General features: G+C 36.8%; 1 protein-coding gene across 2 annotated transcripts in view; it reads right to left on the bottom strand.

The window, feature by feature from the left end:
• Positions 1-1141: 1141 nt before the first annotated feature.
• CWC27 (CWC27 spliceosome associated cyclophilin) overlaps positions 1142-18842 on the bottom strand; it is a 111638-nt gene continuing 93937 nt past the window's right edge. The window contains exon 14 of one of the 2 annotated variants that reach the window (XM_051643009.1): positions 1142-2134. In XM_051643009.1, the coding sequence (XP_051498969.1) occupies positions 1972-2134 (163 nt within the window). In that variant the 3' untranslated portion in view covers positions 1142-1971. Of the gene's footprint in view, positions 2135-16996; positions 17086-18842 lie in introns of those variants that run through there. The other variant, XM_051643010.1, reaches the window with a different exon arrangement.

The following is an 18842-nucleotide window of genomic DNA, read 5'->3' as shown; positions in this document are numbered from 1 at the left end:
TCCTTATTGTGATGTTACCAGCCCCGCCTATGAAAGGTTCAGCCTTCCAGACTTCCTCCTACTGAGCAGAACCCTAAACCCTGAGCTAAGTTTTTCTCCCTGTGCTTGTATAGTGCTTAAAAATGGGAATAACTTAACACAGCATACCCAGAGCTGCTGCAGGCAAACAGGAACAAGAGTAATCTAAAAGGGTTGCTAGTCAACTTGCCCATTCATTGACTCATGGATCCTACCTTCATTTACAGGAACAAATACGTCTTCAGAACATTCTTCTATTACAAGGGCAGTAGCTGTCTCCTGGAATGGATGCTTGAGTTTCTTTCTAGATCTAGCCCTCAGTTTCCCCATGCTGACCACCTCTGCCAGCATGGACACAAACACTCACTCTCCCCTTCTCCCTCCCATCCCCATCAGAACGAGTGTTTTATATGCTCATTTCCTGTAATGTCTGTTTTAAAATTTTCTCCACAAAGCAATGAACAGAGAAAACAGCATGTGACATTAGACGTCCTCCATTTTACCAATAGTGGCCAGACAGAAAATTACTTAATGATTAAAAAACTTTGACTCACTAGTCTGTGAATGGCCGTGTTTAGGAATCTAACCCCTCTTAACTTCTTTACACCATGGTACAGTATAACTCACTCAGCCTAAGAGGAGAATAATGACAGCTTTATACAGGATCTCACATCACACCTTCAGGTTTTCTTCTTATCTCAAAGATTGCACTGTGCATTAAAGCAATAGTCTGTATTAATCTAACCTCTGACATTTGGGCCATATTAAGACACCAATGCCGGTTTATGTATCTCACACCTCAGACCCTATCAAGAAATTTGGCAGTGGCAGCTTGATAAGAACACCATACCTTAACTAACTTGTTCTAAAAACAACATCAGCAAAATACTCCTCTGGCTGCACTTTTTAATGACCTTGCTCAGTTGTGCTTACCCTTCTTTAGCTATTGCCCACATGGGCAGTCCATGCTTCTGCAGCATCAGAATGCTGTAAGGAAGGAGCACTGAAAATTTCCATTTTTCTGTAAAACTATTTGCACCCAAGGTGGAAAAAACTGTGGAAAGTATAAATTGGAAACTTGAGCTGTTCATTTTTAGATAGAAAAAAAATTGTTATAAATAGCTGTTTCTAATGAGACTGATTTTATTTTTTTACATTTCTGGAGTGGACTAATTAACAAACCCATCCTGATTACCAGCTCCTTTACAGTGAAAATTCTACCAGAGGGATGTTTCTACTATTGCAACTGTTAAAGCAACCACTACAGTACAATTAGATTCTCTTTTTCTTCATGTGGTGCAGATAGTGAAATAACACTCCCTGAATTGTTTACTATCCCAGCTTCCCAAGCTGAGATCTGTATTGGAATATGTATTTCAAAAGGAGAAAATAACCCAATTCTCAAATTAAACTTTGTTTCAAGAAAACGGGAACCATTCTAAGGAGTTCTGCAAGTGCCTCACCTTAATTCTGCAATAGAGTGGTTCAGGCAAGCAGTATTTACTCCTATAATGTTTATATGCCTTTCCAAAAACAGTAAAAATAATTAAAAATAAACTTTCAGAAAACCTTAAAAGCTGCAAATGGGGTTTCTATCTTCTAATTTCACCCATATTTAAACAAATTCTCATTCAATATGTTGAAAACTTTGACTACCATGTTCACTGAATGATGATGACCTGTAATTAAAGTACAGACAAAAGTCATCAGCTGTTTTATTAAATACATAATTCTAAAAAAGTTTTGAGAGGTTGGATAATGAACGCACTGAGAGCACTTGACAGTACAACTTAAGAAACAAATGATAGCTCTGCTTCAAAACTCACAACAGGTTCTTGTGAGATGCCTTTTCACACTTGCCCAGTGATATTTTTAGGAACTACAGCTTACAAAAGAGCCAGTGCTTTACTGCAGTCACTTTTCAAGGCAGCTCTGGGTAGCTTTGCGTTCTTTTTATCTCCTTTCCTTTTTTTCTCTCATTATCTTCTTGCTTTCTTCTCTTCTCCTCTTAGTTACAGGATTCCGTGGATCATAGATCTCAAAAGTGTCTTCGTCCTGCATGCTTGCATCTTTCACCTTTCTGCTTCTATCTTCAAACTGAAGTACATGCGACATCCTACAAAAATAAAACATAGTTCAAAATCAGTAAAAGAACAACTATGATTTGTAATTATGACATGCATGGCAAGATTTTAGCACCGTGACTTATTTTTGTGGATAGCAAAAGAGATGCAGGTTTGCTGGGCTTTTTTTGTTGTTTTTTTTCTTTCTTAGTAGACCCTAATTTTATAGGGTAGCCATTTTGGTGAAGCCCAATTTTTAAAAATACAGCTAGAGTTTGCTCTGCTGGATTTCATTTCACACGTTGAACTCTCTTGTCTTGTCTTTTATATTTAATATATCTTCCCAAATGTTCTGAATAATTTTCCCAGGAACAGGGAGTTCTTAAGTTTTCCTATTAGCCACTTTGGACTTCCTTTCACCATTGGAGTTTTACAAAAGAGGTGATGAGCTTGCATGGGAAATGCTTGAAGTAGGTATACAGAAGACCAAAAAGAGACTGCTTCATCTCTTGTTGCTCCACCTTAACTTTGTTCAGACTGTGCTTTATATTTTCAATTCTTTGAATACAAGGCTAAACTAATGCTTCACTGAATTAAATATTTTTATTACTGTTCATTAGAATTTTTCTGCCCATTAAATATTTCACCATTTTAGCAAATCTTACAAGCTTGAGAAGAGGATCCGTCTGAACCTCTTAAGTTTCAATAAGGCCAAGTGCAAGGTCCTGCACCTGGGTTGGGGCAACCCCAGTATCAATACAGGTTGAGGGATGAAGGGATTGAGAGCAGCCCTAAGAAGAAGGACTTGGGGGTACTGGTGAATGAAAACCTGGACAAGAGCCAGCAGTGTGTCCTCAAAGCCCAGAAGGCCAATCATATATGGGGCTGCTTCAAAAGAAGCATGGCGGGCATGTCAAGGGAGGTGATTCTGTCCCTTTACTCCACTCTAGTGAGACCCCATCTGGAGTACTGAGTCCAGCTCTGGAGTCCTCAGCATAGGAAAGACATGCAGCTGTTGGAGAGGGTCCAGGGAGGGGCCATAAAAATGATCAGAGGAGCACCTCTGCTATGAAGACAGTCTTGAAACAGTTGGGGTTTTTCAGCCTGGAGAAGAGAACGCTCCAGGGAGACCTTACTGCAGCCTTTCAGCACCTGAAAAGGCTTTTTAGAAAGCTGGAGACAGACTGATGAAACACTGGAACAGGTTTCCCAGGGAAGTGGTAGAAGCCTCATCCCTGGAAACATTCAAGGTCAGGTTCGATGGGGCTCTGAGCAACCTGATCTAGTTGAAGATGTCCCTGCTCATGGCAGGGCAGCTGGACTGGATGACCTTTAAATATCCCTTCCATCTGAAACCATTCTATGATTCTATGATAACCTAGGGTCAGAAGTAGTTTGTTAGCCACAGTCAGTGTCAAGAAAGCCTGAAACTTATCAACTATGGCCTTTTTAGCAGATGTCACTGAGGTGGAAATTGATACAGAAGCTGTCAGAAAACGATGAGTTCTAGCTTGGACTTACAAAATCTTAAACAAAGAGTTAAATTATTTACTCTAGTTAAAGAAAAAGAGAGGTGATTCAAACTTGAGCACAGCAAGGAGGAAGAACTTCTTTACTGTGAGGGTTAAAGAGCACTGCAACAGGCTTCTCAAAGAGGTTGTGGAGTCTCCTTCTCTGGAGACTTTCAAGAGCTGTCTGCCTGAGTGGTCTGCCATGGTTGTTCAGTCCTGCTCTAGCAGAGGGGGTTGGACTCGATGGTCTTTGGAGGCCCCTTCCAACCCCTAATATTCTCTGATTCTGTGAGAGGAAAACAGAAGTAAACCAAACTAAAGACACAAGTTGACCGATTGTAAACCTATTGATCTTTACTGACAAGCTAGCAAGACTTGAATATACAGTAATTGCAAAGCTGCTACTTATGAACCAGGAGAACAAGTATAACATTCCTATGTTAAATTAAAAACAAAATAAAAAACAAACCACAAAATGGAATTAAAAGATTTTTCAGTGTAAACAAACATGCCCATGCAAAAACCCCACTTACACTTGGATTCTGTATTAATCAATTACAAAAACATCTTCAATGGGACAACTTAATAAGAACTATACTGAACTGAATCTAAGCAAACCAATCCTTCTAGCATTAGATGTCTTTGTCTATAGTCTTTATAATAGAATATCCAGGAAAAAAACATGTCAGTATTAGAATGAAAGTTTTGTGGTCAATGGAATACTGCTTTATCAGCCTCTTGTAACATGTAAGAGCTCCTGAACTAAACAGGTTTTTCTAAGAGCTCAAGTGCAAATCTCCATACATAAAGAAAGGAAAGGAGGGAGGGAGAACCAGCTCAGTTACTGTAGATTACAATATAGTACTACTAAAGAAACCAGGAAAAAATTCAAAGTTATAAACTACATAGGAACTGTCTGAATACTTTAGAAAAATCTCAAAACAAAAAATTGAAACTTTTCATCACAACTGGTTCTTGATCAGTTTCATAAATCTCTTATTGTATAGTATGGTCAGCATCCCTGCATATTACCCTATCCCATGGACATGTCTGAGATTTGTTTTCAGTGTATAAAAATTCAGTAGTTTATATCCACATACACACTACTAACACCAAAACTTAGGTTTTCTAGTCACATCGACAATTCACAGTAACATAATGTACCATCAGAATGACTCATAATTGCGTATTTGTAGTTTAATTATAAAAACATTGTCTCACAGTGGAAGGGCTGAAGTAATTATTTTAGTTAACATGCTTTCTGCATTTGTCATATTCTCCTCAACTTATGAAGATGAGCATTTGACTGGTTTTTTTTGTGTTTTTTTTTTTTTGTTTTTTTGTTTTTTTGTTTTTTTTTTTTAAGAACACATACCAAATCACACTATCCTAGTCTGAATTAAAATATAGGCAAAATACGGAATAATTCCATGGTGAGTGGTTTTAGAATGTATTGTATGATTGTATGTGAAGTGTTCTCATACTTAGCCACTTAATCAACTTGGATTTTCAAAGAATGCCACAGCACCCTTGCAGGATACAACTGATAGGAATTAAAAATAAATACATCTCTAGTCCTTGGGTCAGACTGTACTGCATCCCAGGTAGTTTGCAAATTAGATGCAGCACATCCAGACTAAACAATGTTTACTTGACTGTGAGAGCTGAAAGAAGTCATAGTCTCTGACTCCTATTCATAACTTTCCACTGAGGTGTTCCCAGCTGTGATTAAAAATAAGCCAATATTAAGAAACTTTTGATATTCCCAGAATCATTTTCAGATGCAGTATCTCATAGGTAAAGCAAAATAAACACAGACTGTGGTGGAAATTAAAAAAAAAAAAAAGTACTGATGTGAACTTAAGCTTACTTTTTGCAAGTCACAAATCTTCACAGGTAGACCTGTTTTGCATTTATGTGACAAATCATACATAATACTATTTTCCCCAAACAATTCAAATTGCCTTTTTTTTTTTTTTTTAAGGAACATTGGAAGCATTTATTAATTACTTCAATGTTATTTATTTTAATTTACAAGTAGTCTAACTCAAGCTCCTTCAATAAACAGTTTGCACTTGCATAATTTTCCAAGTGTGGAGCTAGGGCTTCAATTCCAAACTTATAGGTTGCATGAGACTTTTCCTTGTTTGGTTTATAGTCCTCTTCCCTTCTGCATGCTCCTTGGCTCAATGGGGAGCTGGCTGGTCATGCGTTGCAGTCACGGTGCATAAAGCTCTAACTTCAACTCTTCACCTCTGGTCTTTGAGAACCTACTAACTTACGCTCATCACCATTTCTTGACAGTTCATTTTAAATAAGTGAGACACAGAACTTTAAAACATACTTTGTCTTCAAAATCTAAAGGATGAAACAGTCAGTTCTCCTGTGCAAACTTAAAAAAAGTTTTGCAGCTTAGTTTTTTTTTTTTTGCTCAAAACTGTTTTTAAAAATATAGCTTGCCAAAACTGATGATTCTGGGTTTAAACTAAGTGTGCAAACTGTTGACTCTCTTTAGAAGAAATTTTTTGCTTAACCTTTTTTCTTAAGATAAGTGACACAAATCAGAACCCAGTATCTTACCAAGGACCTGTTGCTGGAGAGGGCAGAATTTCTACCCCAGCCATATAACAGCATTCCATAGCTTTTCTTCTGCTGTGTTAATGGTGGAGCAGCTGTTCAGCTGAGCTGCACTTCTTTCCTTTAGTGTTACTTAAGGACATTCAGTACTTGACCCTCTTCTGTATTCCAAAAATGAAAAACCTTGAAACATTAGACTGATATATCTGCATTTAAGATAGTTTCAGAGACAGCACAGGACTTCAAAGGCATGTAGATACACTCCCAGCCCAGTGATACTCTTAGCAACTTCTTCACAGTTACTAGCAGAGTAGCTCTTAAATGCCCTTAAGCTGTGGTAACTAATACAATACCTTGGTGATTAGTTTAATTACTTTCAAGAAGATAAAATGTTGGAGAATGTTGGCTGCAACTGAAGTGAAAAAAGAACTTCAGCACACCCAAAATCCATCAAGAACTATTAGAATACAGTTAAGTTCTGTGTCCAATAGTCTAGCATAGGCAACACCATATTTGCCAGCTGCGCAACAAAAAAGCACCCCACTTACTCTCCAGTGCCGTCCAAGCAGACTTGACCATTTTATTCAGGAGGCAGATCACATTATTTTGAACTACTCCAGTGAGATGGTACTTGTAAGAAAAGATATGATATAGAGTAATCTCTCTGATTTTGAGATGTGTGAGCCATGCCCTGGATCTGAACCATATGCCAGTTTCTGACAGATGGTAGTCATCTTAATTGCAGCCTAAACAGAAGTCTGGTATCACAAGAGCTCTGGCCCTTCCAGACTGTCCCTTGGGAGAAACCAAGATGTCAGACAGTGAACTGAATCATTCTGAAGCTCAGCAAGACTAAGGAAGCACTATGCTTTTGTGCTGATGAGGAAGCTTGAATCTCTGGGTACAAATGCACTGTACACATCACTGATTATATTAACTGACTCAAAGTGCAAAGCTGCACTGCTTAATTCCACACCTGCTTATCAAACTGATACAGCCAGCTCACCTGCTTCCTATTCAATCTTCCTTGCACAAGTGACTCTACAAAGCATGCTCTCTGGTGCCAGTGGAAAGCCTGGGACAAAACCTTGCATTAACCTATGTCAGCATTTTAAAACAGCTGAGCTTTGCAGCAAATCATCGACAGATACGGACAAAAGTTATGTTCTGCAGACTTTGTTGTGAGAGTAGCAGCTTTTGGCAGAGCAGAAGTAACTTCAACCAATTTCAACCAGGATTCATTTAGAGATGCCTGAATAAGGCATGGTAGCTGGTGCTATATTCTTTTATTCTGCTGTCAGTAGGCAGCAAGAAAAAGCTTTTCACTTTGCAGATGCAGAACTGTATGTTACTACAAATGCACTACTTAACAGACAGTACCTCTAAATTGGTTCTCAGATCATTGGCAAAAATTATGTAACACTTACAAATGCAGACTAAATTAATTAAGCAAGAAATTATAATGCTACGAAATACACAATATCAGAATTTTGCACATTATTGCTAGATCTTCAAATATTGTAAATGTCTGTGTTAAACTGCAAGAATTAACATAGGTAACATTGTAACACTTTACTCTCATCATCCTCATGATACATAGGCAGTGGACAGAAATACAGCTCATGTGAACAGACAAGAAAAGAGATGAGTGAATCCACAGATCAAAGCAAATGAGATCTACCAAGAAAAAAATAAAAATAAAAATTGGCTGTTCTGGAAGAATGAACTCACTGGCACTCTTTCCACTTCCAGCAGAGTAGTGGGTGACACAGAAAGAGGAGAGACAGTTGAAGAACACTGAGACACAGTTGCAAGACCACGAAGAAAAATAATTGAGGAAGATAAAGAGTTAAAAAAAAAAAAAGGATAGGAATGAGAAGTAAAAACAGAGAAAGAGACTGACCAAAATGTAAACAAAAGTAATGAAAATGTGAAATGACAATTGAAAACAAGCAAAAAATTTTAAGGCAAGGGAACAAGAGTACAAATGAGATAAAAAAGGATGTCAAAACCATAAACAAAGGCCACTTTAAAGGAGGAAGTATGTTAGTAACATCTAATTGTGCTTCCACCTTTTCCAGAAGTGAGATGCTACAGGCAAAACAAGTCTCTTAGCTCAGGCTGATGTCACCATTCCTTGCATAAGAATGCCTACGAGCTTTACAAATAATTTTGTAAACACAATGCAGCAGGAGAGAGGAAACATGTTTATTTCTCTAATGAAACCTTCAACCATCACTAAGTGCTCCGTGGAACGCAGCTCTTGCAGGCAAGTTCCCCAGTTTCTGTCTGCCCTATCTCACCACCCAGATTTGTTTTTCTTTTTGTGTAAGAGATAACACATCCTCCTTCCTTTCACACAAAGGAGTCCTGTAATCCAAGTTTCTCTTACATACCATGCAAAGAAAAGCTATTTTTTCGCAAGCAGTTGGAGTAGGTTCTGATTCTTATAGCAATGAGGGTTCACTGCAGAATTACTGCAACAGACACAGTCTTAAACCTGGATTAATCTCTTTAATTCTCACTGTTTCACACAGCCACTGGTGTTACAACAGGATGTGTGCAAGAAACAAGCTTCCTTGAGTATGTTTTGTCTCATGACCTCACAGTATCGGAGCTGTGCTAAACTACCTATGAAAGTCTGTACTCTTCTGTATCACTTGGTACTTGAAGTTTCTATGGGTTAACCCACTGTTCCTGATTAAGCCTTGCTTGCCAAACCAGATTTGATTTTACTTTACCAGAGTTTATAATGGCTCCTAGTAACAATCTGTGGTCATAGGTTTCTACTGTGATGTTACTGCTAAGAGTTTTCACTCTTTCTTGTTCCACTGCTTGTTTCCACCACTTCACATTCCTTTGTTGCTCTTCGCCCATCTCCTTTCCTAATAATCAGACCCTTTGTCCCTCCATTATTGACTTGCTATTTAAAAAGAGAAACAAGATGTGCTACTCAGGTTTAGCCAAATTCAAATAATGACTTATTCCATAGAAGTTTCTAATATAAAGGAATGCTTAGAATAATATTGTAAAAATTGCTATAAATACAGATTTTTGCCATACTGTAGTCAACTTCACATATTAAGTATTTAATTCTACATCAAAATAATATATTTTCATTCCATATTACTAAATATGGTACAGAGCACAGATTTTTGGCTGAAATTTAAAACGTCACTATTGCTATAAATACCCTCACTTCCAAGCATTGTCCTGAGGTTAATTTCATTTCTGCAAGACTTCAAAGTGGTATTTTCTAGCTTTGAATTGAATGGATTACTATTAGCCTACAATATTTCAGCATTTAGATGTTAACAGTGGAGCTAACAAACTATAGCTGCTCTTGCGTAGCGCAAAAAATCACCCCAATTCTAAGCAAGTAAAACTGATAAAAATATGCTTTAAAAATGTTATATAAATTCAGACTGTACACTTCTTTTAACTTTGACTAGCCCTTTGAAATTGTATTACAAGTACTGGAGGATGGATAAATTGGTTTAATCCCTTCAGAATAAACAGCAAGTGTAGGTCCTCCATAGGCCAAATAACTGATTGTTTGTATTTTCTCTTGGTGTAGGCCTACAGCACAAAATGATCAGAACAGAAATTCTGCAGATATTTCTAACATAGTATTTTTTGAGAGACTCTATTTGAATGCTGTATGCTCAGTTTTACTCAAAAATATTAATTGCAAAAACAGTAAGAAACTAATAGTTTCACTAAACTATGGGATTATCGTGGTTAAAAACCTCAAAAAGATACTAGTTTTTGCATAGCTATCAACAAAGTAAAGTACTCTTGGTTTAGACCAATGTAATATCCTTCAATTGTTCAAGATTATATCAAGCATTTTCTTTTTCTCTTGACAGAAGATTACTTGTAGGCAACCTTCATAGAGAAAGGGAAAATCAACACAACTACAAAATAGCTCACGCAGTTCAAAAGATAATTGAAGCAATAGGGGAAAACGTCATTAGTTCTCATAGTATCAGAATTAGATGTAAAACTATGGTAACTTACGATTTTAAGAAATAATTTTTTTCTATAAAACGTTCAGTTATCCTATTTTTATATTGCATCTGCTTGATAACAACTCACATATAGCCTATTTGCACTATATCCTTGTGCCCTTCACAAAAATTTTAAGTGGTTTGATGAAGCAAGCTAGGTGCTTTAAATAGACAACTGCTCCTGGCAGAGTAGATTGGTATAGATGACTATACTGCAAATTCCAGATGTTGTTCCAGACAGTGTACCAGTGAATAAAAACTTTACACAGCATTTACTATACGGCTATGGGAACTGCCATACCGGAATAGACCAATGATCCATCCAGGCTAGCATCCTGTCTCTGGCAACAGCTTGTACAGTATCTGATACTCTAAAAGCAAATCACCTTCCCATGTTAACAGTCAGGCAGTATTTTATCAACAGAGCACAGAGTTGAAGTGAGGGGAAGGAGAGGAGAGCATTTCTAGTGCAAAACCACTCAGATTTTCCTAACATTCAACATGTTCTGGGCACCTTCCTTTCTCCTTTGTCCACCCTCCCCCGTTATAAGTATGTCCAAATCCTTACTGTTTAAACATGAGATGAAGCGGGATGCTTGAAAAGGTGTGTAAATATGCAGGAAGCTTAAACTAGGCTATTAAAGATTTAGAAGATTATTTCTTCATTCTGCACTAGGTTTACTAGCAATAAATAAAATGTAAGATTTCCAGACAATAAATGTAGTACTAGATATCCCTAGAGTAAAGAATGGATTATCTCTGAAGTAAAGTCAAACAGTAGTTGATTCCAAGCCCAGATGCCTAGTCCAAATAAACAGACATGGAGGGATTAACAAAGAAGAAACGAACAAAAAACCCACCCCAAATGCTCTGAGTTTCTTGGGCACGCTGAACAGTTAGTAGCAATAAATATACAACCTAAGCAGAAGAGTAATTAATTAATACAAAATTACAGACTGGAGCAGTGGGCTAGCAGTGAGCACTTACATGTCAAGGACTGTCCACATTCTAGCAGTAGAGGGGTAAAGATGGAGAGAAAATTGGAGGAAAAAAAAGGTGGTTTTTTTTTTCCTTTTTCTTTTAAATGCTAGCAGCAATATTAAACCCAAACAAACACTTATTTTTTGCCAAACAGAAAAGAAACCCCTCTATCCAATGTGTTTCTAATATAGACCTCTGGCATTCATTTATCCTCTGTAACAATCAAGTAAGTATTTTGTCAAGCTTTTTAAAAATGTAGTTGAGTAAATCAATGGCCTTAGCAGGAGAGACCTAATACAGAGCCAGTTTTTCCAGACTAGTGGAGGAACGTTGGCTCAAGTCTGGATGGGAGGAGGGGAGCAAACATGGCTTTAATCCATCTTTGTGCCTCACTGGCATAAATTACAGCAGCACTTTTTCTTTCATTCCCCAAGCTAGCATCGGCATGTGAAAAAGACTGCTGCTTAGTTTTCAGGAGCTTACTGTGTTTGTCACAGTTAAGCTTCTGCAACCGACTGTGCAGAGAGTGGTACTAATCTTGAGGAAGCCATATTTCATAATTCTCAGTCTGAGGTATTATAGCAAAGAAAGAGACTGCATTTTACAAAATGTGTATTGAGGTAAGTTTATGAAAGAAATATAACCAATATTTTTAGGTGTGTAGCCAGAAGAATTTCACTATGCAAAGTTCAGTAGTAGATGCTGTATTAAATAGGAAATCCTGGAAATAAAATGTGGAAGACATTATCAAATTTATGTGGAGTAGATACTAACAGTGTGCACTGTGATTTAGTTCTTAATATAAATGAAATACTGAAATATAAAAACAGTCTGGCTAACTTCAACATTTACCTGATTCTGAAATTGCTTTTTCAATGAAAAAAAAAAACAACCCCAAACCAATTCTAGCCTATTCTGTACAACATACATTGAAAAGGTGGTGCCTTGATGTTTTTTTTAAAACTCTCTCTCTCTCAGCCACAAATCCCTTCAATGGGAGAATACAAAATACATGAAACAGTGTGTGCTCCCACTCCTAACTGCACCCAGTTTCTCACTGAAACCAATGCTAAATATTCTGAGAGAAGTTTACCTTTTATTACCAACAAAAACCTGTTTTTAAGGAAGATAAAAAATTTAACTATTGATGCTGGATAGAAAATGCCTTAACTGAATATACAAGTTTATGTTTTGTTTGTTCTAGAGTATGTATACCTACCTCTACAAACTGGGTAAAAAATTATACATTTAAATTGTAATGAATGTCCTGGCAGAAAGGGCTCAGAATTATCACCCAATATCATCAAATATTAACTGCCCTCAGTGGTAGTTTTGCAAAATTCAGAACTGGGGACAGATTACAGAATTTGAAATATATAAAACAGGTTGCACTTTAAATGGTTAGCCTTGAATTCAGTGAGTTTTTTGTCCACAGAAGCAAAAAAATAGTAAAACCAGCCCCATTCAGTTGTTGTTTGTTTTTTTTTTTTAATCATCAGGTGATCATACCTATGCAAAGCATCACTGTGCAAATCAAAATAGTATTTTGTGACCAAGAAGAAGAAATCTTTAAAAGCTTTTTAAGAGCCACACACTATTTAAGTCAACACTGCCATTAAATTCCCAACTGACTTGTATTTAATCCTTGCTACGAGGTTTGTCACAACTAACATGAAAACAGTCACACCAATATTAGTAATTACACAACACACAACAACCCATGAAGCAAGATCTGAAATGCCTTTTTGTTTGAGATGGAAGATCTCTACTCTCTGTAAGTTTGATAGTATTTTCAGGCATTGACTTACTTTGATTAAAAAAAATGCCTATTTTTCCTATATCTCACATTAACCCACATTTAGAGTAGCTCAGACTCAAAAAAGGTAACCAACCATAAGAATTTGAATCTCAAGAAGCATATGAAAAAACTCACCTCATTCTAAATTCCCATTTTATTAATTCTTTCTTGTCCCGCAGTCTATCTGAAAGCTGAATGGATTTATTATTTCATATCAAATGAAAGAGCAAGTGTCATACTCTAGACATCCTCCCAAAAATACTTAAGTGACTGTCTTATTTTAATTTTATCTCTTACTTTCAGCTATGACAGCATTCCATGGGGAAGGAAAAAGCTGATCCCTTTTTCAGATTAAGAAGATTTGTAGTTCACATCTAATACAGAATCACAGACTCATTCTGGTTGGAGAAGACCTTTAAGATCATCAAGTCCAACCATTAACCTAACTTCTAATATCCAACCTAAGCCTCTACTGGCACAATTTGAAGCCCACCTCCTCTAGTCCTGTTGCTTGTTACTTGCTTTCATGTTGTCATAGAGAAAGATCAGGTCTCTCCTCAGCCTCAACAATCCCTGTTCTCTCAGCTGTTCCTCATAATATTTGTTCTCCAGACCCTTCACCAGCTTTGTTGCCCTTCTCTGAACTTGCTCCAGCACTTCAATGTCTTTCTTGTAATGAGGGGCACAGAACTGTACACCGTACTCAAGGTGAGGTCTTATGAGTGCCAAGTACATGGGGATGATCACTTCTCTAGTCCTGCTGGCCATGCTATTTCTGACAGAAGCCAGGATGCTCTTTGTCTTCTTGGCTACCTGGGCACACTGCTGGCTCATGTTCTGCTGGCTGTCGACCAGCACCCCCAGGTACTTTTCTTCTGGGCAGCTTTTCAGCCACTCTTCCCTCAGCCTGTAGCACTGCAGGCTTACATTTCACCCAGTGGTTTGGTTATGAAGCACTAGCATCACATACTCTTAAACCATATTGGCTGTAGAGTGCATAACTGAGAGCAGATAGAGGCCAGTGATGACATCGGAATCCAGAAGATGAAATCTTAAACTTCTAGCCACGTGCAGAATGAAGGAAAAACTACTGAGATACACTGTAAAACAAACTCAAAAATGAACTGGAGGTCTACTTGAAGCCTTGAATTGCGAATTGATGGGATAAATAATAGACCAGACCCCTCTAACTGAGGATGACAAAAACTTTGCTGCTTCCCTAGAGACAACACGCACTTCACATATTTTTCAACTGTAAAGGAACAGCTCTCATATGTAAATATTCCAGTTTCTACACTGAATATTGAAAGTCCACAGGTTGAATTGGGTATCTTCAATCAAATCCCTAAGATTCTATGATTCTATGAAATCCAAACTAAAGAAGTAACAATAATGTTTTATCAAGACTCAAGATTACCACCATGGAAAAAGCTTTCAAGCAAGAACAGAATATTGCCTCAATGCAATGTTCATATACCAATACTTTCTATTGCTCTTCTAGTACTTGTTGCTGGTTAGCTATTATGTACTTCAACTAAGAACTCAATTTGTTTAGAAGTGAATAAATGGGCATATCTTTTCAATCAAAAACACCATGATTTGCTAGCTTGTGTGTCTTCCAAGTTTTACAAGGTTCTGTAAATTTGATTGGTTAAGTGTGCAAAGTATTTTATTTTCTTACTGGTATTGAGTGCTGCTCATTTGCATTTAGAATTACCTGATTATGACAATTAAGCTTTAAATTTAAGAACAGAGTTGATTTGTAAACCTTCTTGTGCATTTTATCTGTGAGAATGCACAAACAATGGGGACTCTTCATAGAAACACGGGAAACTGACTTAGCAATCTGATGAGCTTTAAAGAAGGAAAATGGTGGTTTCTTTCCTGCAGAAAATTCCGTAAGCTCAAAAACGGTCGGGACTGTAAAATTTCTCACAAGAACAGAAACACTGCAGTACGTCAAGAAATCCTAGCAGTTTCAGGAAGCCTTTGCTTGTTTTCAAAGATCATTCAGAGAAGAGCAGATGATAGTCTAGAATTTTGGTTAAAGAGATGACAGGTGGATTTTCGTAGCAGAGAAACTTTTCCTCCCACAAAGACCAGTACTGCATCTGGAAAAGTGTAGATTCATATTTTTTACATTTAATAAGGATGTAAGGCTGGTAAAAATTCACCTGGAGAGCCTTATTTTTAGGAGTAGGTAGCTACAGTTTCATGTCAAAGTAAAAAAAAATAATGTGGGAGTGTTGGTTAGTTCACTTCCACTTACAACTTTACCAGAGAAAAACGCAAATTACAGAATGGATGTATAATATGAAGTTCTGTGAAGCAACATTTTGAAAGTTTATTGGATTGTTTAGAATTTATATGATTTTGACAAAGAGGAGTAGAATAGGATACAATTCATAAAGTGCAATGGCTGAATTTCAGTAAGAGTAAGGTACAGAACAGAGGTAGGTGAGACAACCATTCAGCAGGAAAAGATTTGCAGCTTAGAAGGGATTGGAAAAGAGGCATGAAAGAAAAAATTACAAACTAATCCTTGCACTGAATGCTGACAAAGACCTAGCTGAGTGTTGTATTTAGTCTCAGATTTTACACTTTGAATAAGAGATGAACCTCTCAGAACTACTTGGCAGGGTGTTTCAGAGTACTAAGTATCACTCTGACCATATCTGAAGAGGAGTATTTTGCAGAGATTAACTGAACTAAACTGAAACAATCAATCTTTGAATTCACTTTGAATAGACTTGACTGCATCTGAATTTTTCTCTCCCATAGCTAGATTCTCTCTCTGGAAAATTTTTTGTCATATTCATATGATCTTCATCATCTGTTTCATTATTCGTAGTTGCTATAACACTCTGAGGATTGAGATTGGGGGTTACTGTAGCTGTAAGTATTTGGTATTATAATCAGAGCCCTGAAGTGGCACTACAACCAGACAGGGTGTCGCATGCAACTGTATGTATACAGTAGTCCTGAGGATGACAAGGAGAAGCAGTGATGTGTATAACGTGTAGCCCTTGCAGCAAATTAACTTTCAAATTCAGGCCTATCCACTAATCCAGACTGGAAGTACCAAGCAGATTTATTATTCCAGGTAGGTCTTCTGCTGGGACATATTTGCTTTACATACTATTTGTCTCTAAGAAGACGACACCTCAATGCTGCTGTGATGGATCTCATCTACATTTTGTGGAAAAGTCTTCTTGGACAAGACTTAAAAGCCCCGAATGAGTGACAGTTTTGCCAGATCATCTACACCTACTCCTCAGTGTAACCTTTGTGAAAGAGAAGAATGAAGTCGTGCATCTCACTCTTTCTAATTTGGACTGCAAGCAAATTAAGAACAACTAACGACTGAATAGTTTTGGAGACATCTGACAAAATCATTGAAAGGATAAGCAACAGTTCTCAATATAGAACTATAGGGATAATAATGCTTGCATGTGGAAGAGCAAGAATCTAATCTAGATATGTAAGTCTTCTTGAGGTACCCAGATGCTGTAAAAATGTGCCTGTCTACTTGTTTGCAGACATTTTTACTTTGATGAATACCCTTGCTGGCAGTACATACAATGTTTATTTTGAATTCTAATGAAAACTGGATTTTGATTGCTGTAGAATAATCAGCCTCACGTAGCAGTAGAGTTTGGATTAGAATGCCTCAGCAAAGATTCTGGTATTTTATGTTAGAACTTAGTATTATGCATATCTGTTCAGCTCTCTTCACAACACTTCCTCAGATGCTGCCTTAGACAGTAAAATCTGGTAATAATTATAAAACACCATACACACTGTTTACAATAGTCATATTTCTTCTTTTTTTCTTGCATAAAAAGTAGGATCTTGCTGAAAAGTGCCCAAACGTCTGCTATGCTCCATGCCAATACAGCAGCTCAGCCAAATATGCAGAGAGAAGTTTGCCAAATAAAAGAAAACATAACAAATCGGTAATGGTTTCTATCTTGACAGAAAATGAAAATTATACCTCAATGTGTGGCCACTCATGTGGACACATAAAAATGTCTCAGAGGCAATCTTTTTACTTCAGATAACACACCCTGGCAGTAGAGCAAAGCATACTGGCAGGCTTTCACTTCCATAAAAACAGCAACCATGACCTACAAAATGGAATGGAAGAATCACATAATTTGTGCATATCATATATGCATATGCCATACGCTAATTATATTTACTAAAAAGCAAATCAAGTAGAACTATTGTCTTTTGAGAAGTAGATTGGAATTAATAAATAATTAAAAAAATTAAACTCACTATAGTTATCTCAAATATATGAATACAACAAAGACACTGAAAGCATAAACACATTTCAAAATGTGAAATTTAACTTTTCAAGCAATTCTAACACTCATTAGTGGCTTTTAGAAGACTTCAGTGCTTTGTTAATGTTGTATGTGTTTATAGCCAATTTGTGTACATTTTGCAATTTTTTTAGCTTCTGAATAAATTATTTGAAAATAGACTGTCTGTTGACATGCATATTTACTGTGCAGCAAATTTATTAATATGATGTATTTACTAGCCTATAATGTAGTTTGTTATTATTCCAAGTCTTAATTTTAGTGAAGTTGTGAATGCAATATTATTTTCTGAACAAAAATACAACTCCATAACCTGAAACTGCAACACTTGCCATTCAGTATGAATTAGAGAAAAGAATTACTGACAATTAGGTGACAGCAGTTACTTCGAAAGGAATAGGAAAGATATTGATTGGATACTATACAAATCTTCAAAAGACTGGTCATATTGTGACAAGAAAATATCAGACATGGAGACCAGTCCTTCAGGTTCATGGAATGGCTGCATAAGGCAGGTTTTGACTGGACAGTGGGAAGCATTTTTTTTCTGAGAGGATGGTCAAACTCTGGAACAGGCTTCCTAGGGAACTGGCCAATGCCCTAAGCCCCTCAGTGTTTAAGAGGCATTTGGACTATGCCCTTGATAATACGCTTCACCTTGGTCAGCCCTGAATTGGTCTGGCAGTATGACTAGATGATCACTGTAGGTCCCTTCCAACTGAAATAGTAAAAAATTCTTGGAGAACTTAGAAGCACATCGGTAGCTCAGAGGATCTCAAAATATCAGTGAAATCCAAGAACTTAAAAACTTATGCTATCCCTCCTCCTCAAAGAGCCTGAGATAGGAAAAGACATAAGGAAGGAAGACTACGCAATTTGAAGAAGCAACCAAACAGATGATTGCAAGTGAAAACTTAAAATAATAAGTTACTACTAAGAGTTAACCTTAAAGGGGAAAATATTATGGGAATTATTTTCTCTGTTGTTTCAAAAACAGTAATCCAAAGCCAAGACTTTTTTGTTTTCATTTATCTGTCAAAGTAGCCAAACAATATAAACAAAGAAAGTAAGGCTGTATTTCCAGATAATTGAATGAATATTAAAAGTAGAAAGCCTACACTTCAGAAAATTAACCACATTTATATTTTGAAATACTATGTTCTGTTCTTAGGTACAATAAATACACAAATAATATGAGACTGAGAGAGACAGAGATACAGAGTGGATTTGGTTAGATCCTAAAGCCATGAGAAATGCTCAGTTCTTCTTTGAAAAATACGAAATATTTAAAAATGAAGGATACAGTTCATAAAATAAAGAGCAAAATTCTCAAATTGCTACTGTTTTGAAAGAATTACAGGATTTCTAACAGTCTACTTAGTAACACTTTAGCTTATGATCAACAATAAAAACACCAATATGTTAAGAAGAAAGCAGACTACAATAATGCTCACAACGAAACATTTAAAAATAAATGCACTTATTACACACTGCTTATGTAAAAATATTGTTTCATGAACTGCAAGAATTCTATGCTAAATGCTATACTAATAGTT

Source organism: Apus apus, chromosome Z (genome assembly GCF_020740795.1).
Source record: "Apus apus isolate bApuApu2 chromosome Z, bApuApu2.pri.cur, whole genome shotgun sequence".
Classification (NCBI taxonomy): domain Eukaryota; kingdom Metazoa; phylum Chordata; class Aves; order Apodiformes; family Apodidae; genus Apus; species Apus apus.
Note: the sequence above shows the minus strand (reverse complement) of the source record. Positions and strands in the feature narration are given on the sequence as shown.